General features: G+C 37.9%; 1 protein-coding gene across 4 annotated transcripts in view; it reads left to right on the forward strand.

The window, feature by feature from the left end:
* The window catches only part of COL14A1 (collagen type XIV alpha 1 chain), a 126,433-nt gene that overhangs the window by 88,753 nt on the left and 16,432 nt on the right, over positions 1 to 21,248 (forward strand). For all 4 annotated transcript variants that reach the window (XM_049824484.1, XM_049824494.1, XM_049824504.1 and 1 more), the window contains exons 35-42: positions 2,715 to 2,792; positions 3,068 to 3,154; positions 6,882 to 6,935; positions 7,337 to 7,432; positions 8,678 to 8,731; positions 9,957 to 10,010; positions 18,997 to 19,050; positions 19,962 to 20,033. In XM_049824484.1, coding sequence (XP_049680441.1) covers positions 2,715 to 2,792; positions 3,068 to 3,154; positions 6,882 to 6,935; positions 7,337 to 7,432; positions 8,678 to 8,731; positions 9,957 to 10,010; positions 18,997 to 19,050; positions 19,962 to 20,033 — 549 coding nt within the window. The remainder of the gene's footprint in view (positions 1 to 2,714; positions 2,793 to 3,067; positions 3,155 to 6,881; positions 6,936 to 7,336; positions 7,433 to 8,677; positions 8,732 to 9,956; positions 10,011 to 18,996; positions 19,051 to 19,961; positions 20,034 to 21,248) is intronic.

Consider the following 21,248-nt stretch of genomic DNA (forward strand, 5'->3'; position numbering starts at 1 on the left):
AGTTTTAAGAGGTTCATGAAGGCATGCATACAACAAAAATTACTTTTTGTAAAATGTTTTGAGGATTCTTTTGAATTGGTATGAAAATTGGTGTTTGTTGATAGTTCTGAAAAGTTCTTTTTTCATTAGCTGTACGTTCATTAAATGCTTTAATCTTACTGTTAGAGATGCTTATTAGAGAAAAACACACAGGCAGTTATTTTGGAATAAAATTGTGGATGTTTTGTTCTGACTATTCACATGGAACAGTTTAACATTGTCAGAATGTTTTTAGTGAGTTTTTTCTTATAAATGGATCCAGTGCAATCACCTGTATTTTGCAAAATGTTTCAATTTTGAGGGAACGTAATTGTATAATAGTTATTTTCCCATTGATGTGTATGGTGTGCAACAGGCAGAAATAGAGATAGATAGGATAAAAAAAGGACAAAAAAAGGATTGGGCTAAAGGTGCCTAGCCCTATTAACATCCCTTAATAGTAAGGCATCTCTGGATTAGACACCCTAGCCAGCTAGAGCAATGAAACCTGACTGTGACATGCGGCAAGTAATGTTCTTTATTCGTTCAGTGGGATTTAATGAAAAGTCCAGCTTTAAAACATTGTTTATTTACAATCACAAACCTTCTCTTTATTGATGTTTCCTTTTCGTTGAGATTGTTTACCTCTGTGTATAAGTACTGTTAAAAAAAGTGATCTGGTCTTGAGAAATCTTTGCAGAACTGTAGTCTGATCAGATGAGGATGGGTGGACTTTTCTGTCTTACTGGTTTTGCTTGCACGGCTGGATTTAGAAAGCAAAATCACTGTGAATGTAGAGAATTATGAATAAATGTTTAATGGTAGCAAAGAAAGCTTTGTTTAGTTATTTAGCTTGAGTCAGAGCAACCCACATAATACTTTAAAATAAGAATACTGAGTCATTCAACATTTGGATGGTGAATACAGCAATTCAGGGAATGTCTATTTGCTCTTTATTTTACACCAACATGCTTTATCGCTATGGATCTCTAGATTGTCTAATCCAGAGAAAATGAATGCATATACACGCCTGTGTAGGACTGCATAAATTTAGCCAATACTGTCAACCTTCAGTTGTTCAGGATAACAGAATAGCTTGGGATGGACTGTGTTATGGAAGAAGTGGCAGCAGTGCTTACTTCTGAACCTAAGGTGCTTGCTGCACAACCAGCTCAGGCGTTTCTGCACTCCTTTTCTGGGATGTCTTATTTACTTAAGTGTAGGATCATGCAAATGCCCAGGGTCATTCTGAGTCCCAGAGCAGTATGTTCATGTGCTACTCTGCTCACCTAATGAGTCCGCCAGGAATTAGTAGCTTTGGGATGTGTAGCGAAGAGGCATCTAGGTGGCTGCACCTGGAGCCAGCTTGCATTTGACATAGCCAGGGACACAGACTTCTTGGACTTAGGATAGACCTTTGTGGAGCCAAACCAAGGGTCCAAAAGCTGCTTTCATGCTACGCTTCGGCTGTCTAAGGTGTTTATCATGGAGCCAGCTCACGTGTGTCTGCATCTGTAGTACAGCATATCTACAAATCAGCTAATCTGCTGGCAGATAAGAAGAATTTCTATATATATGAAGGTATTCTATTGTTTAAAATATAATAGTTGACTTTTATATAAGAAAAAAAATAAGGCAAAACTGAAGGTACATATATGTAGTTCATTTTAACAGCTTTAGAAACAATGCAGTTTTAAGAAAGTCTTTAAATTCACTCCTCTGTTCTAGTGTTAAAATAATGCCACTGAAAGTAATAATGGGAGCAAAACCAAAGAGAGTTTTATCTCTAGCAGTTCCTCACACTTTTTAATGTGTGGAGTTAATTTAATGTGATGTTCTGTTCCATTCCCCTCTCTATTCAGTATGCACATAAAAAATGCATGGAAAAAGAATAGAAATAGTAACAGAAGAAAGCTTCATCTCTCTTAGACCCCTTTGTTCAGTTCAAGGCTGTAAAGGAGACAACTGGTTTTACCATTGAGTCCTATTTAGTATATTGTTTCTGAGTACCTAGCATCCATTTTTTTTACCAAATGTGTGTGTTCTTGTAGATTAAATTCTTGTCCAAACCATGTTCCCAGACCTGTGGTGGGAATTTTCTTCTCAATCTTGTCATGTGTTGAGCAAGCTTTTCACCATCGTTAAACTTTCGTTGCCTAGGGATAATATGGATAACAGCGGGCATATTCTAAAGTAAAATAAAACTGGAGAAGATGATAAATATTATTTGTGGCTCAGCTCCAGTGTAAGTAATAGGCTACAGGAGACCTTGTCCCAGATAAAATCTGAACACCATACCAGTGGGTTAAGAGAAATCACTCAGTTTTGAGAAGCTAAGCTCTCTTTTGCCTGTCTCTTGATGCCTCCTTTGCTAGAAAAAAGTTTTGGGAGGTACCATTGGGCAAAGTCAGGAATTTAATCAAGGAGGTGGGGATAATCCAACAAATGTCTGCAGCATTTAACTGTGAACAGCTTGCTCAATCGACATAATGCCTGATAGTTCAGACAAGTTGGTTAGAACACAAGCCTTTTACTGTTTACCTTACAGTGTTTGTGGCTAGCTGCTCGAAGTCAATAGCCTTTCCTCTGTCTAATCTAAGTGCTTGAATTAAGGTAGCTTTTCTTGCTGATGGCTCCATTTTGCACTGATCTTACAACTAACATTTATCTTGTATATCACCCTTGTTTTGAAACAGTTGCAGCTACAGATGTTTGACATTGTTTGTGCTACCTCATGGGCCAATCGAGACAAATGCTGTGAGCTTCCTGGCTTGGTAAGAAACCTCTTTCAGTAATTGTAGAATTTACCTTTTACTTTCCCCTTTATTAAGACAAATGTTTTAATGAAAATGAACGGTTAAGAGTTTTCAAAAAAGCCCAAGTCTGCTTGGATTATTTGTCCTACTGAAAGTCAGTGTGATGTATGTTTCTAAATCAAGTAGGTGCTTTTGAGGCATCCACACAGTACTGTGTCTTAGATGCATAAAATTCTTAACTTCTGAATCGAAGTTTTGGACATCATTCTCCTCCTATCTTGATTTTTCCGTAGAGAGATGAGGAAAATTGCCCTGCCCTTCCTCATGCTTGTTCCTGTTCAGAAGCTAGTAAGGGTCCCCTTGGACCTCCTGGACCACCGGTAAGGTTTTATTCAGGTTTGTAGTCAACTGTATCAAATAGTCCCCTGCATCCAGACGTGTGTTTCTCTGCTCATGCTGTGTCCTGTATGCTCCAAGAGCATGTTTTGAAGAGAAAGAGCCAGTGAAGAATGTGAAGGAAAATAAGTTTCTGAAAAGGTTAAAGTATGCAAATTAGATGAGACACATGTTCAACAACAAAATTAACTTGCACATAAGACATTCATCTAGTAGATCCTAGCAGACATTTATCCTAGTAACAACTCAGAGGTTAATCTTTCTGCAAGAACTGTTCTTCAAGCTCTGGTACAAAAACCTGAAAAGGAACTCAGGAAAAAATTCACTGAAGAGGTGTATCTTGAACAAGGAAAAATTATTCTGTTCTCCTACTTGAATGTTGGTTATAAATCTAGTATGGATTAAGGTTTTAATTTCTGTATACAGGTGTCCAATTTGTGTTCTGTGAAAAAGACAATGGTATAGTTCACACAAAAATGAAACTGAAGTTGAGTAGTTTGACCACATTTTAGAGTAAAATGAAAAATGTTTAAAAATTATTTGACTGGAAGGATGTCTGCTATTATAGTTCAAAACATACACAGGTCAGGAATTGCCAAAGCTTAATGGAGCAGTAATGTAACATACTTGTATTTATTACATTTAGGATTAACAATATTTTGAGTAGCATAGTGCCATGCAAGAGAAGGCTTAAAAACAAACAGAAAAATTACTGCCTGTGCAGGGGAATATGTGATTCTGGAACTCAGCCTCTTATGAGTGATACTTTTTTTTGCCAGACAGTTAGATGGCATAGCTCTGCAAAAAAGTAAGAGGCCTAGGAAAAAGCAGAGCAAAAGAATAAACTCAGCATTCATCTCTGTGCCAACCAAAAGTCAGAAAGTCACATGTGCTATGTCTGGTCAATACTGCTCCAAGTCATTAAAATGTCATGTGACTTTTCTCTAAGCCAAGGATTTTTCTGTTTAAGAGATCAGGATTCTACCATGTAGCCAGTTTTAGAAATTAGATTCAAATACTCCAATTAAAAGGCTTCCATTTGTTTGGGATAGTATCTCTGGAAATATTTTTTAAGCTCTTTTAGGAAGTGGGTCATTTTGGGTAAGACAAAGTATCATTTAAAGTTAAGATTATCTGTCAGATTTCATTATGGAATACTGTTTTTATGGCTTAAACTTTGCCAGAATTTGAACATCCTGTCTGAAGTTCCCTACGCAAAGTAAAAGTAAGATATCATGCCTGCATTTTGAAAGGAGTGTTGCAGAACTAGAGAAGATGAAGGAGGAGATAAAAATTATTGGAAGACTGGAGAAGTTTAACTGCAATGAAAAGCCTTCAGTGCTTCATAGGTTTTAACTATTAAAAAGAAATAAGGTGGTGAATTGATAACAATTGTTTAAGAACTGTTTCTGGGGGAAGGCACTGGCTATTCGGAAGTTATTTAAAATAAGAGAAAAAGGCATAACAAGAATTCCTGGCTCGAAGTAGAAGCCAAAGAAATGAAAAATCTGAAATTAGTCACACAAGCTTAGTAGTGCTAGGAAATAACCTCCAAAACGAGTTTATTAGAGAAATGGGGGAGGCTCTTGTGATGTCTTCAACTTAAATCAATGGTTTTCTAGAACTTGTGCTTTTACCAAGCAAATATTACTGGGTTTAAAACATGGATAAGTGTACCAAACTCTGTGAATCCTAAAGCATACAATTTAATAGCTCATCATCAGGCTATTTTTAAATATATATCTTTACTCAGTAAAAAGTAATCTGTTTCTGAGAACAAAAAGGGAGAAGACTGTGTGATTTTGTTTATGTTAAAAAGTTGCAGTTATTTTGCTGGGCATTTACACAGCAATTTTTAATCTGAAAGAGAGGTAACAGAAAGGCAGAGGCAGGAGAAGGGGCAGAGTGAAGCTACTGGGCTGGAATGCAGAGATGTGAGGACCCAGAATTTGGGAACTTGCAATTGGAACACAATTCTGTGGAGAGCGTGGGATGAGGTTTTAGGGTCAGAGCTGATGGAATGGGTCTTGGCCAAAGAGCTGTGGGATGGAAGTGAGAAGACTGAAGGAACTGGGAAAAGGAGTAGAAAACTGCTCTGTGATCACACATATGAAGACTGTATCATGATACCTTCACTAAAGAGCAAGAGTATTCTGGTACTTCCAAACATTTCTGTTATTGGCATTCCTATTTAAAACCTCATAGATACTACATAGGCATTTAATCTGATAAGCATGTGTTCTATTTTTACATCTGTCGTGGTTTAACCCCAGCAAGCAAATAAGCACCATGCAGCCACTTGCTCACTTACCCCCCCACCCCAGTAGGATGGGGGAGAGAATCAGAAAAAAAAAAAAGTAAAACTCGTGGGTTGAGATAATAACAGTTATATAGAACAGAAAAGAAGAAACTAATAATGATAACAATAATAAGATGACAATAATAATAATAATAATAGGATTGTAATATACAAGTGATGCACAATGCAATTGCTCACCTCCTGCCAACCAACGCCCAGTTAGTCCCTGAGTGGCTATCCCCCCCACCCCCACTCCCTCCAGTTTATATACTGGGCATGACATCACATGGTATGGAATACCCTTTGGCCAGTTTGGGTCAGCTGTCCTGGCTGTGTCCCCTCCCAACTTCTTGAGTCCCTCCAGCCTTCTCGCTGGCTGGGCATGAGAAGCGAAAAAATCCTTGACTTTAGACTAAACATTACTTAGCAACAACTGAAAACATCAGTGTGTTATCAACATTCTTCTCATACTGAACCCAAAACATAGCACTGTACCAGCTACTAGGAAGAAAATTAACTCTATCCCAGCCAAAACCAGGAGAACATCTTTAATGTAACTGCTGTTATTTTTATAAGTACTTGTTGTTATTATAGCCTCTAAAGAACACTATTCAGTTATGAAGCCTAGTTGTACAAGGTCCTTTTTGAGTACAAAGAAGGGCAAAATCCATGTAAAGCTCGTATCCCAAGAAATTAAGCAATATAATCAGGTGGAGTAAGAGGGAAATTGATCTGAAAAAAGTGAAAAAAAAAAATCTTTATTTGTGCTGTCCTAGAGGACAAAGTACATCCATCATGTAATGTGCCAAACATGTTCATGGCAGCCATTCATAGATGTATGCAACTCCAGTGTCTCAGATGATGCTAATAAGGAAGACAACAGTTGGTTAATAAATGATTAACAGGTTTAGACACCGCTGAAGAAAGCAAAAAAGAGACAAATGGGCAAAAGAGTATTTTACCTAAGACTAGCTCTAAATTAAACCTTGGTAAGTCTAGTAGATCCTGGAGTTGTCCTGGCTGAAAAATACTCCTGAGTCATTGGAAACTTAGCCTTTGACAATGTGGTGATCTTGGGGAGAACAGACAGATGTGCAGAAGGTTTCAGCAACTGGAGGGGAACTCGTGACCACATGTATACATTTCCATCCCTGTGGTAGCTTTCAGTGTTATTTTGATGCTTACGTGGTGTGCATTCTTGGCTCTAGAAAGTAGTCACATCTGTGTTTAAATCTGTTCCTGCATATGACCATGCTTAAGTATGTTCTCAGTTTAATTACTTTAATGGAAGGATATGGACAGGATATTCACTGATTCTTAAACAAGAAAAAACTGTTTGGGCTTCTCTGGATTTCGTTTTTGTTTATTTGAGAGTTTTGGTTTTCAGCAAGTCCTGTGCTTGTGCTTCACAGGGTGGTCCAGGTGTCAGAGGTGCCAAAGGTCATCGTGGTGATCCAGGTCCAAAGGTATTTTGTACAGCACTTTACAGCTGACAGAGGCACAGGTTCTTGGTTTCTCTCTGCTGCATGTAGACCTTGAAATTAATTCCAGATTGTGTCTGATGTCGCCGAGGAAAAAGCATACTGAAATGCCATTGGCATTTGGTGTGTCTCTTTTCATAACAATTGCTTGTCCTGTTTGTTCCTTGATAAAAGATATAAAATTCAGACTGCTGCTGTCACAGCATAAATCTTCATTGTTTTGTATTTATAAAGCAACCAGGCAGTTTTAAATTGAACCTTAACTGCACAATGAAATGTTAACCCATATTTCAGATGTTTTTGAGTCTATTGGTATTTAATTCTTCAAACAGAAGCTGCCTTTGTCCATATGATAAGAGTTTAACTTATGTCCTGTGCTACTTTAGGGACCAGATGGACCTCGAGGTGAAATTGGTGTTCCTGGACCACAAGGACCTCCAGGACCACAAGGACCCAGTGGACTTTCTATTCAAGGGCTTCCAGTGAGACTTATAAAATCAATAGGTTCTTTCCTGTGATGTGTTGAACAGCACATATCTTAGACTAGACTGAAATATCTTTTGGTGTCCTGATCTGAATCTGAATTTCAACATTTGAGGTGAAATCACAGATTTGGGCTTGACCTATAGTGGATGTGGGTTCAGTGCCAACATTCCTGTTTGTATTTGGATCTGAACTCTTAGTTAGCTGGAAGGATTTGATCGCAAGTTGAATATGACCCAGGTATTAGCATCCAAGCCTGGAGACAAGTGAAAAAAATTGCAGTGGGGGTTGTAGCATGGCCCCAAGCCAAAATGTTAATGTTTTATCTTTTTCGGATTGTGATATTGTTCATCGCAGATCCGTTCTAACTTGAAAGGTATACCCAAGCAAGAACACCATATTCGCTGCCAAAATTAAGCAATAGTATTCACTACACTTACAGAGTCTTATCATCAGAGGAGGTGATTAGGCCTGGAGTTTGCAATGCTGTTGTGAAATAAGTCTCAGAATTTCATCATAAAGATACATTGGTAGAATAATGAACCAGCAGTGCTAATCTTGTTTCATATATGTCTCTGGTAGATGGGTACACACAAGCCTTGAAAGGTAGTAGATACATATCTTTTTCAGCTAGACTTTTTTCCAAAATTTACAACAGTATAATACACTTTCTTTTTTTTTACCCAGTCTGTGTGATACTGCTGTACAATATAATGAAGTGATTTACCAGAACTGTATATTCTTGATGATGCTGTCATCAGAATAATACAGAATACATTAATTATAAGAATAGTTACTTGTTAGAGAACTTGTGTTTCTACATAAAATTTAATTAAGATTAGTTTATTATCTAGAAAAGTAGATCTTTGTCATGCGTATGTACTGTAGAAATGTGTAGTTTCCATAGAAATCCATTGGTTTCACCATTATAGGAAATACTGAGGGCTGAAGAGAAACAGATTCCTTTGAGGAAAAAAGAAAATAACTACCTTTTTTATAACGTAACGGCTATAGTTTTGTCACATTAATTCTGAAGTCTTTTAAAATGAGTTTTATTTTCTATATTTGTAAATTCTTCATTTACAGTTTTGCAAATAGAATCTGTAGGTTTGCTTTCAGCAGGAAAAATAGTCTGTTTTCTTATTGGTTGCTTGGTTGTTTTTTTCTAAAGAAGCTGAAAGGAATATTAAAAATAGGAATGTAACCATATATTAGGTTTACTATGTGTGATTCTTAATTTGCAGGGGCCACCAGGTGAAAAGGGAGAGAAGGGAGATCTTGGTTTTCCCGGTCTGCAGGTATTCCCTTAGTTATTGTTTAACCTGTCACTTATTAAGTTTGAATGTTGAATTGACATCATTGTGAATTTAGGACATATATTCAATACTGCTGAGAAGTGTGTCATTAGGGTGAATTTGAACGGAGGTTTAGAATCAGGAGGAATCTAGGGTATGCTGGTGTGCAGTGACCAAATCATTCAGGGCCTGCAGAACCAGTTACTTTCTTGACCTTGTTTAACACTGAAATTGGGTCTCCATAGACTCAAAACCTATCCACTCTTAGATTTCTGCTTACACAGTGGATAATTAGCATCTGCATGTTTTCACTTTAAACCCATTAAATTCCTCCTGGAATTATCTAGGAGGACAGATCCGGCACTTAATCTTTTTGATGCCAACTTTCACAAGATCAGCATCATAAAAAGCTGTAGTATTCAGTGAATCTTGCTCAGTTTGGTGTCTGGTGTTTAGTCTGGAGATTGCATTCCAATTTATTGCTGCTTTTCAGGATCATTTGCTCTTCCCTTTTTAGATGCTCCTCTTCTGCTGATTATATCCCTCCAGTATTTGTTGGGTGTTACCAGGTTCCTCCCTCTTGTTCATGTATACTAGGGATAGTAAACTCATGCAGTCTTTCCTCATACATCAGTTTTGTTAGCCTCTGGACCAGTGCAGTAATGGTCCCAGACTGCTGCTCTGCAGCCTTCATGAGCCAGAGTGACATTTCATATGAACAGTGGGCAACTGCTGGATGTAACTTGTAGTCCTGCTCAGGTAGGTATTTCCCCTTTGATATTGTTGCACTGATTTCAAGCATTATGGTAACAGACTTCATTTTAGCAATGAGAGAGAGAAATAGCAGTTGTATTTTTAGGTTAAGGTACTGATGTTGTGCGGTGGAGTTACACTGATGCGACACTGGAATGATGTAGGAAATCAAGCTCTTTTCAGTTTAGTGGCAGAGGAAGCCTGACTTGATGGAATTATCAGTGTTCTTAACAGAGGATTGCAGTGAGGTGGTATGAGCCTGTGCATTTTAATAGTGTGTGTTTAACCATCTCTCATTTCACAGAAATACCTTCTTTACTGAATCTTTTCTATGGCCGCACCCATTATTGACCTCCCTAGTTGCATTTATCCCAAACATTTATCCAGAAGCATGTCATACAGTTTCATGGGAAAGTGATTTAGTTGGATTCTGTTAATTTGATCTCATCATTTGCCCTCCCTTTATAATGCTTAGGGTGTCCCAGGAGCATCAGGTTCACCTGGAAGAGATGGAGCTCAAGGTCAAAGGGTAAGGTAAAATGAACATGTTTTGCATTTGTTTTAAGAGTTTCCATTCCATAATGGGTATGTTTCCCAGCATGGTTGATTTATTATAGTTTATGTCACTTGTATTCTATCATTTCTGAAGACCTATATCTCTGTGCCAATCAGCAGAGAGGTCAAAGATAGGGTGGGGTATCCTTCCATCTGCTAGATCCAGGTTGAGAAATACTAGACAAGTAATGGGCAGCCATGCACTATGTTTGTGTTTTAATGCATTTGATAGGAGTAGATATCACTCGTGTCCAGCACTGCCAATTAGTCTATTTGCTTATACATTTAAAATTAGATGGTAGTTAAATGGTATATAATTAGCATGCAATCCAATGCAATGATCTAAATTTGCTTTCTAGCTAGTTAATTAATAACAGAGACAACTACAAGGGGATTTAATATTGAATGTAAAACAATACCTGTAGAAACTGGTGACATAAGGAGAAGGTATAGAATAATATCAAAATTTAGTCAACCTTATTCTGCTTCTGGTAGAACAAATGAAGATACTTAGAGTCTGCCTAGGAATCAGTAAAAAAATTTTCATATTCATGTGTACAGTTAAACCTATAAGTCCTGCTCCCTGTCTCCTTGGGGGAGACTTTTTTTTCATTATTAGTCAGGCACTGGAAAGTTATTGTTAGCATAATACTAGGTTACTGTCTACAGCAGAATTTTATTAAATATGACTTTTAAGTTTCATTTGAACAAGACTTACATATTCATGATCCTTTTTTGGATATCTTAATGTAACTTGAACGTCAGAGAAATCTGGACCTTGTTATAAAAAAACATCCCTATAGCGAAATGTGTATTTGAGCTCAGTATTATGAATATAAATATTGGCATATATTTATGTATAGAAGTTTTCACTGAAGTTACTGGAGAATCTGGGCAATGCATAGATGGTTTTTTTTCTCTAAAATCAAGAAAAGAAAGTAATTTTATTAAGATAAAAGACTTACACAACATTATCATCAGATGAATAACCTTCTAATCAGATGAATAGCCTTCTAATTTTCAATTAAGTTGTGGTGAAATAAGAAGGTAAATATATTCCTTTTCCTACTTTATAATACTGTGATGCTTTCTTCTGTGTGGAAGCTCATTTTTGCATGTTTTTAAAGTCGTCTTTTTGACTGCATTGGAATTTTTCCCCTTAAATTCCCCAAGCTTGGTGTCACTTGTTCATCTTCAGGTTAATAAAGACCTGGAGCCTGATGGACATTTGGATTTTTCCTACTCTGCTGTCTAATCTTAGTCATAGTTAGGTTGAGGTTACTTGGTGCTAGATGCTGTACATGTGAGTGTGCCTCCTATTTCAGCATTCCTGATCACGAGGGACACTGAGCATCCTGCAATTCAAGGAGAAAAGAACTCTGTGTTTTTACTTTATTCTGTACTTAACTTTATATTTAGTAGTGGACGCCCTCAGTCATGTCTTGATGTCAGCCAGCAGTTCAGAAATGGTCTAGTTTTCCCACATGTGGAAGTCAGCAGGTTGTTGCAGAGAGATGGTATTTCTGAGAAAAGCTGGCTGGAAGACTAGTGCAGCAAAGGCTTTTGATACAGCCTGGAAAGATCACGCATTGCTTATTCTGTAGAAGACCCCAGTGTTGTCTATAATAAGGTAGGGCAATTACACAAATTGCTGTTTTTTATAGATATGGTAATAATTGTTCATGTGTTCACTTTCTTCTGGCATTAATCAAAGGAGCTGGATAAATAGCCTAGATCTCATAAAGTTAGGTCTGTTAGCCTGTTATTGTCTCTGTACGACCCTTATGCAATATTGTCTGGCAGTAATTATTTCTATGGCAACAAATAATTATGTTATACTAATTTTATAGTGTTGTAACTCATTTGATTCCTGTGAAGTTATGACAACATAAAATTGCTTTTAATGAGTAAAGACTCAAACCAATGATTTCACCGCAGTCTCTTTGAAGGCCCAGTGCTTGAGAAAGGCATAATTCTAAAGGGCATAACTACAGCAACAGCAAAGGGGAATTGGAAAATTCCTGAGAAGTAAATTGCCTTTTTGTATAATGTTCCCTTTGTTGGGCTTCTCTCCTGTTAGCCAAGATGCCGAACTGTTTTGCAGCTACTATACTACTAAAACTGAGATTTTCTATGTTATTCTTAGTTTAGCTATCATTTCCTCTGTAGTATTTATTGTTCATTGAAATATTTTAATTATAGTGGTACTGGTGCTGTAAAATACTTAAACAGATGGCTAAATCACACTGATTTTAATGAGAGATAAACATGGGACTGATACTTATTGGGAGATCTGTGACAGCTTTGCTGAACTGGGGATAATGTGATATTAGACCCAAGAAGTCCTGGAATGGAGCTTTTTCCTTCCAGTTGCTGGTAGCTGGAATCACTTAACTTTCACAGTTCTTTTTCTTTCCTTTTTGTTTTGATTTCTAGTGTTCATTAGTTCTGTTTTTATTTTTTAAATCAGTTGAGAAAAGGTCTTTTTTTTCCTCTTAATGTTTTAATTCAACAATTAATCTATAAAGGTTCTTTTTATATTTCTGAACTTCTTTTTAGTCCCTGGTTTATTTGTTTTTCTTGGGTCTTAGAACCTCATTAAGAGATAGACCATCTCTGCTGCCAGTTGTGTGAATTCATGCAAAGATCATTTTCATAATGAAATACCCCCCCCTATGAAAAAGAGTGTGACGTAATAAAAATACCATGGGAAGGTTGAATCAGAGTAAAAAATGTGTTCTCTGATAATAATGCAAACTTTCTGAATATGCATGATAATATTTTATACCTGTCTGGTAACTGGTTTAAATGTACATCTCAGATTCCACATGACGAACAGTCCCCTCCCCTCTCATCAGCTTCCAGTTATAAACGAGTGTCATAAAAGATTTTGTAAAATACAAAATGCTTTTTTTTATTTCATGGCTGGGGCTGTGGTTGTTTGGTGTCCTCTCTTGCTGTGTTTTTATATTTGTAGCTGGCAGTATAGAGAGGTTTTACTAAAGAGAACAGAATCTGTTTCTCCACCAACTCTCCCAGGCATATCATGTTGAAAGATATAGCTTGAACTGCACATAAGAGAGAATCCAAACTGACATCATGTTTCTGGTGACTATGTAGACAGTAATTAGACTCTCTTGTGCTTATACTCTTTCAGCCAAGAGTATAAAGTTTGGAAGGAGACTGGGACTGACCCTTGTTGAGATGTGTAGGTAGAGGGGGGGAAAGTTTTCCCTTTCCCATATGTCCATGGCTACAAACCAAGGTCAGGTCAAAATTGCAATCCCTGTTATTTCTTGCGAAGTGCAGGCCACCCAAGAGGACAGTTCTATACAGCTGTGACGAGAATCCTAGTATATCATCCTGAGTGACAAGCATGCTCTGCTTGATGACACAATGTAGGGAGGGATCTCCATCATTCTGAATCCCAAGTTTGCATCTCCTGTGCCTGTGACGTTGTCACTGCTCACTGTCACCTGGTTTGCCCAGGGCTGTCTTCTCCTGGCCAAGCTTCTGCCTGGTAAAGAGGCATTGTTCTTATTTAGCAGGTAAAAAGTTCTGGAGGAAGCTCTGTTGGATGTGCTTCTCTATATGTCTGCTAAGGGTGGCACCACAGAGTTGAAATGTCAAATGATTGATTTCTCTTGCTCAGCTCCTGCAGCTAGATTGGAGTCCAGAAGCACTGACCTTCCTTTCCCTGCTTGAAGACACTGGTCTGCAGTAAGATATCCCTAAATGATAAAGAGGATGATTCAGTCTCTTAAACATTTCTTCAGCTCCTAATGGCTCCTGTTCAACTTACTCTCAGAGCAGGAGGGCAAAAAGACCAGCTGTGAAACACAAAGCCTGTGTCTAGACTAGTAAATTAGATATTGCCCCACCATGGTTTTGAGCATCGGTTAGTGACCTACGCAGTCTAATGCTTATCATTCCCCTTGGCAGTGTTGGACTGGGCCAATTACAACTCTTCCAGCACATTGTTCAGGGGATAGCATAGATCAGAAGCCATTTCCATTAGGCAGTTTAAATGCACAGTTTTAGTGGGTTTTATAGAATCATAGAACTAAGGTTAGAAGAGACCTTCAGAGGTCATCTAGTCTAACACTCTGCTCAAAACAGGTCTGATCAGTTCAGGTTTCTCAGGTCCATATTAAGTCAAGCCTTGAACACCTCCAAGTATGAAGATTTCACAGTCTCTCTGGGCAATCCAGGACAGTATTTATTTGACCACTTTCACTGTAGCATTTTTTTTCCTAATGTCTAATCATAATTTCCCCTGTTTCCACTTTTGTCTGTTGCCTCTTGTCTCATCGCTGTCCCTCTCTGTGAAGAGTGGTTACGCCTCTTTTTCCTTTCATTAGGTAGACAGCAATAAGCTTGTCAAGCAGAGCAAACCCACTTCTTTCGACCTCTTTTCCTATGTCATGTGCTCCAACCCCTGACCAGCTTGGTGGCCCTCCACTGGACCTGCTCCAGTACGTCAGACTTTCTTGTACTGGGGATACCAAAACTGAAAACAGCACTCCAGAGGTAGTCTTAAAAGCACTCAATAGAGGCAAAGGAGCACTTCCTGAACCTGCTCCTACAGCCAGACTGTGGCTGTCTGCCTTTGCTGCAGGGCCATGCTGATGACTCATGTTCAACCTGTTGTCCCCTAGGAATCCTGGGTTCTTTTCCACAAAGCCACAGAAATGCAGTTATGTATGTATGAGCTGTGTCACATCTTTTTCTCTAAGGACTTGTTTAATTTACAAGCAAAGGCATAGTCAAAGGGGACAAAGAAACACAAGGAAAGGAGTATTATCTTTGTCGTGGTTTAACTCCAGCCAGCAACTAAGTACCACGCAGCCGCTCACTCACTTTCCCCATCCAGTGGGATGGGGGAGGAAATCGGGAAAAAAGGTAAAACTTCTGGGTTGAGATAAGAATGGTTTAATAGAGCAGAAAAGAAGAAACTATAATAATAATGATAACACTAATAAAATGACAACAGTAGTAATAAAAGGATTGGAATGTACAAATGATGCACAGGGCAATAGCTCACCACCCACCGACCGACACCCCGCCAGTCCCCGAGCAGCAATTCCCTGCCCCCCCCCACTTCCCAGTTCCTAAACTAGATGGGACGTCCCATGGTATGGAATACACCGTTGGCCAGTTTGGGTCAGTGGCCCTGGTTGTGTCCTGTGCCAACTTCTTGTGCCCTGGCTGGGCATGAGAAGCTGAAAAATCCTTGACTATAGTCTAAACACTACTGAGCAACAACTGAAAACATCAGTGTTATCAACATTCTTCGCATGCTGAACTCAAAACATAGCACTGTACCAGCTACTAGGAAGACAGTTAGCTCTATCCCAGCTGAAACCAGGACAATCTTCCAGACGTTAATCTTAATAGCACACTGCAAGTACTGGAAGAGAAATATGACTGATTAACAAAAGATATGCAAGAAATATATTTTATAAGAACATAAAAGAATTAATAGTAAAATAATTTCAGGCTATCAGCTTGTAGATGGCACTGGTAGTTTCTCAAAGAAGAGAGGAAATGCTAAGTCAGCATTATTGTGTGTTAAGACAGTTGTGTGTTAGCCTATTTTGATTAAATAAAGGCTGTGTGTTCTGAACAAAGTTTCAAACTCCCCCCCCCCCCCCCCGCCTTTCTGCTCTTTTACTGGGTTAGCTTTAATTTAAAATCGCTCACGTTGGTGCAAAGTCTTTCGCAAGCTACACCTCAGATTAATACACTGAGATAGTGTTTAGTAGTATTTCTCTAATGGTCACGGTGGTTTATCTTGAAATGAGGAACATTTGTTTTTTAATTTTTCATCAGAAAAAGAAAAACTAAGGACAAAGCAGTCATGGGTCCCAGGCTGCAGGGTTATTTTAGACACATTTAAAGGTAGCGCATGAAAATCCTTCAAGCCTGGGCTCAGTAGCTTCAGTTGAGGTTTTGCCACTGTCTAGTCCTACTTCAAAACTCACCTCTCCACAAATACCCCAAACAAATTCCAGGCTACCAAAAGCTAAAGAGTTTCTAGTGAGGTCAGCAGCAGTCTCACTGACTTCAGCAGACTTCAGATTTTACTGGGATTTAGGTGGTGCCTACATTCTGTAATGCCATTTGTATTCTGGCAAATAAAACCCCGTATAAAAAATTCTGTCATAGCTACACTGTTTCCCTGTAACTGTTTTTCATGCCATTAGCAAAATATGCCCCGATTTAAGTTAACCTTCCAAAATAATATACATCTTGATTCTAGACTGCCCTACATCTGAGGTCACACATCAAAATCTGTCCCATCCTGCTCTTGGACATACAGCTCCAAGGAGGAGATTCAGCGGCTGTGTACAGAGTCACTCCTATTCTGGATGTGACTGCATCAGAGAGAAAGTGCTGTTGTGCTATGTAATTCCCCCAGTCATTCTGGAGATGGACAAGCAAAGATGAGACTTCAATAAATGGGAGAGTAAATAACATCTTTAGGGCTTCAGTAGTCTGAATACAACTTCATGAATTCTCACAGTGCTCTATTTTCTTCTACATTACACAGACCAAAAATAATGGGAGAAAGAGCCAGAAGAAATATGTTCCTAGTTCTCCTGCCAATTTTGTGGTACCTACTAATCCCCTCTGCTCACTAGTCACAAGTTCAGAATGAGTATCAGATCCATTCTGGCCATCGGATGGTCTGAGTAACATCATCTTCAAACCCTGTTGGCAGCACAAACGAGTATCTTTGGTCTTTTACCTGCATGAGAGAATAAGTATTGCCATGCTCCTTCTTGAACCCAACCTCTCTTGGACTTCATTTATAAATAGCAATTTTCACATCTAACAAATACAGTAGGAGGCAATTTTTTGTGGACAAGTGATACAGACACAGTGCCAAGAGAAAGTGAATCCTAGGAGAATAGACAGGAGATGATTCTTGAGCGGCCAAGAGCAAGAATACTGCTCAGAAGAAAAAAAGAGTGAAACATATTCAAAGAAAATGTAGTAGTTCTGATCATACTGTTAGTTCTACTGTTTGACTTGGACGGGAGAAGGGAGGGACATACCACGTATTTTTTCTTTAGAAGCTTGTGTGAATCCACACGAGATCCTAGAAGTCAGTGGAAAGCTCTCCGTTTCCTTCCTAGTTAAATTAAGTCTTTTAGAGGGTCCAACCAGTTTTCATCCTGCTTTAGGACTGATCAAAAATAAATGCAGATTTTAAATCTTTGCTTTGAAAAGTGAAACATACTTGTAAATATGAAGGTATCAGTCTTCCTGAAGGTCTTACTGTTAAAAAACAAGTCTAGTTTGCATTATCCTTTAGGGACTTCCATGTTATTATGAAACTGTGAATAGCTATCATTGAATTTTTCAAAACACTGTTCACAACTAAATGCTTCTTCCAGAGAATATCAGAAACCCTATTTTATAATTTTTAATGCATTTCAAAGTTTCTTATATCATTCTGTTTCCTCTAGAAACACCAATTTTGAAGACGGAACACACTTTCCATTGCAAATTTACCTAATTGAGCCTGGCTTGCAATCTTTTCTCTGTATAGGTCTTAAAACTACTGTGATAGAGACACTACTAGTATCTTTATTTCAATGCCACTTAAATGCTGTTACATTTGCTTTAGTTCTTACTGTGATAGGGGAGCTGCTTTGGTCCTTGAAGCTTCAGGAACCATTTGGCTACACTGTGAAATAGGAAAGTATTTCCTTATCGAGACTAAGGATGCATAGATGACACAATATGAGTTGACTATGTGGCTTATTTTATCATCGAAACACCCTTCTGGTGGAATTTTTAAAAAAATCCTTTCCAGGTACATGGCAGATAATATTCCCCAACCAGGTTTTTTTATGCCATATGATAGCAGGTTTGAGTCATATTTTCCAGATTATGTAAGAGATAAAACTAGTATTTTATGCTATGTTCATTACTGAAACTCTGTCAGAAATAAAATTTCAGAAAAAAAGTACAAAACAAAAAAGTTATGAATTGTTTTTCTGAAGCTCTATGAGATACTGAGGCCTAGAATGTTCTTTACCGTGTGCGTCAGCATAAACACTTTCAAACCCTCTCTTTCCTTCTACTCTCACCTCCATATTCTGGTCTTGAGCCAGTGATAAGATCATATTTCTCTTTTTTAGGCTGTGCAGTAATTAAAGAATTGACTTATCACCAGGCTGGTCAGAAACCTATGCTTTATAGCATGTGGATACAAAATGTGCATATTGATTAATTTGTAAGACTACTTTGTTAACTAGTGTATTTTCTTCTACATCTGGTCTGTCTTTTTTCTATGATTTGCTTGCTTTCCAGTTCCAAGTTATCTTTAGTTTTTGGCTCTCATTTCTGGAAGCTCTGAAGCACGTTCATAATGTAAACCACATGAGCATTCCTGCTGCTTCCTGAATCAGGACCTCGGTGATAGCTAGTACATATGTACAGTATTGCTGGGCAGAGAGAGAGACTCTCAGTTGCCATCTTTCAGCACTTAATCAGTGGGACTGTGAGTAGTTGCAACCAGTGAGAACAGATGTAGAAGTGTAACCCATCTTGTGGTGGTGAAGTCTTGACAGCAAATGCTCTCATATATCTCACTACAGCAGTGTTATAACTGAAATTCACTCAGAGGTGAAAATTGCCAGTACAAAGAGTTTTGCATTGCTGCTTCTTACTTCAGATGTATTGTGAGACTAGTTGGATTTTTTTTTTTTTTTTTTTTTTTTTAAATATCAGCTATGCTATAGTTCCTTTTCAGAAGTAAACTCTGCCCAGGGCAAATAAGGGAATTTTCTTCTAAGAAACCACTACCACCAGTTATTAATTTAAAAAAAAAAAAAAAAAAAAAAAAAGGAAAAAAAACCCAGAAAAAAATCTTCTAGATGAAATGGAACAGTTTCATGAAGTACATATAAAAAAACAATAAAATTGCATATATTTCTCTTTTATAGGGCCTTCCTGGCAAAGATGGACCCACAGGCCCACAAGGACCTCCTGGCCCAACGGTGAGTATTGCCCATGGAATTCATTACTGTAAAAATCTGCAGGGTTTTGGGGGATTGTAGATCACTGTTATCTAGGCTTCAGTAGATAGACCAAGGGAAGGGTTCTCCCTGGAAGTTAAAATTCTAATGACCGCAGGGGTTGGCAAAGAGCTGCTTGTTCAGTGTAATTTCTTTCCACTCTTACTTAGCTCAAGAAAAAAATGTCTCCTGTGGGAAGGGGGGACAGTTGTTCCATCAATAGATTGACAGCTTGTTCTTAGTCAAGTAACTGCATTATATAAAGGAAATTGGTGCTTCTAACACTTGAAATTACTTTCTTTTCATAAGAAATTCCAATTAGTTTTGTTAGCTGAAGTGAACCACCAAGTTTTGCTTGGCCTGGAGGCTGAGTGCAGGTATTCAAATGCTCTCATAGAGTAATGAAGAAAAACAGCAGAGGCTGCATTCAGCCTTCAAAGCAAGACATATGTTGCCTCCAGAATCAGCCTCATCCTTCTCAGCTAGGGCAGTCAGGTAAAATTAATGCCACCTTGATAGATCTAAGAAGTTAGGTGAACCTGCTGATGGTGTTGAGTATTCTCCAAGCAATCCTGCTCTTTTTACAAAGAATGTTCTGAGTCATCCCTCCTAAACATGGTAGTAATGTCACAGGATTTAGTCTTGTGGTTCAGCAATCTGCACCTGTTTCTGAAAGTACCACAAGTCCATTTTTCTCAGCTTGTGCTTTCAGTGCTCTTTTTCCTGCAACATGTACTTCTTAGTCCTCTCTCGCAGCATCTCCGGTCTTTGACTGGCAGAACTGTCTGTGCACTGTCTGCTTTGTGCACTTCTCCATCACAGTTATTTCTCTCATCAGGATTCATGGATTTTGATTGTCATCACCACTGTTTTCTTTCTCTTTTTCCATGTAGGGCATACCTGGTGCTCCAGGTGTTCCAGGTGTTACTGGAAGCCAGGGGCCACAAGGTGATGTTGGAGCTCCTGTGAGTAAAATTAATTAATATTGCTATATTTGCTGTTGTGCATTAGTTGATTTCTCATCCTGGCTTCACTGTTTTACAGAACTCCTCAATATTTATAGCTTATGATCTGTTTGCAATTAGTGGCTAGAGCAAAACATCATTTTGGTCTTTCTTTGTTCATTCTTCATAATTAAATTTATTTGTTGATCTTACATACAATGTTTGGAATATAGGGATTACAGAGTCAAAACACAAGATTAAAACACAGAACTTAAAAACGTAACAGTACGTGAATTTGGAGTCTGTGTGTAATTACCTTCTTTTTTTTCCTTTGCACTTCAAGCAACTCTTGGGCAATTAAAGTATGCCATTTATTAACCTGAATATTTCCAAAATATTATTCTGATTTTCAGACTATGAAAATATTGCATGAATAAAAAACTGGCTTTTGTGGTTACTCTGGGTTTACGTCAGGACAACTGACTAATGATCAGGGCTTTTCTAGAATGTTGTTATAAATTTGACCGTTAGTTTCATTGAGTGGGAAATTACACCCTCTATACCTAAAATTAGTATAGAAACCTCTAATACTAAGTTTTTCTTTCAGATATTATTTTCTTTATTATAAAAAAAAAACAGTTTAACTGGGAGAAAGCAGTACAACTATAAAATGAGTGTGTAAATTACATAAAAGAAGATTTGCAGTGGACCTCTTTTTCTCTGTAACAGTTCAGATAATATTGTGTATTCACATGTTAACATTTGACCACTTGGTTAATTATAAAGCCTGCTCAATTTTTTTCCATATGTCACAGTGGATGTTCAGTTTAATTTTTAAAGACATCAAAATGGAACAGTGTATATTTCTGACTCGATTTGCAGAACAGAATTTTTTTTTTTTTTTTTTTTTTCAAAATCCAATTTGCTTTGGAGATTTAGTCCAATGCAACCATTTTTATTTGGTTGAGTGGAAATGAAATGACTGATAATATATAAGCAAAGATAATAACCTAATGCCTAGTTCTGCATAGTTTCTAAGTGTAATCATGAAATCTACTAAGGAGATTTGATGAGCTATGGAACTTATTACTATCAATGTATAATATGCTGACTATTCAGTTCCTGTCCAAACACATGTTCCAGATATTGAACTGAATTTCCTAGAGTGTAGATATTCCTGTGAGTCATGTAAGACTCACTCTTCTGTAAATGTTTAGACTCTAGTAGTTCTGAAAA

Source organism: Accipiter gentilis, chromosome 2 (assembly GCF_929443795.1).
Source record: "Accipiter gentilis chromosome 2, bAccGen1.1, whole genome shotgun sequence".
Classification (NCBI taxonomy): domain Eukaryota; kingdom Metazoa; phylum Chordata; class Aves; order Accipitriformes; family Accipitridae; genus Astur; species Astur gentilis.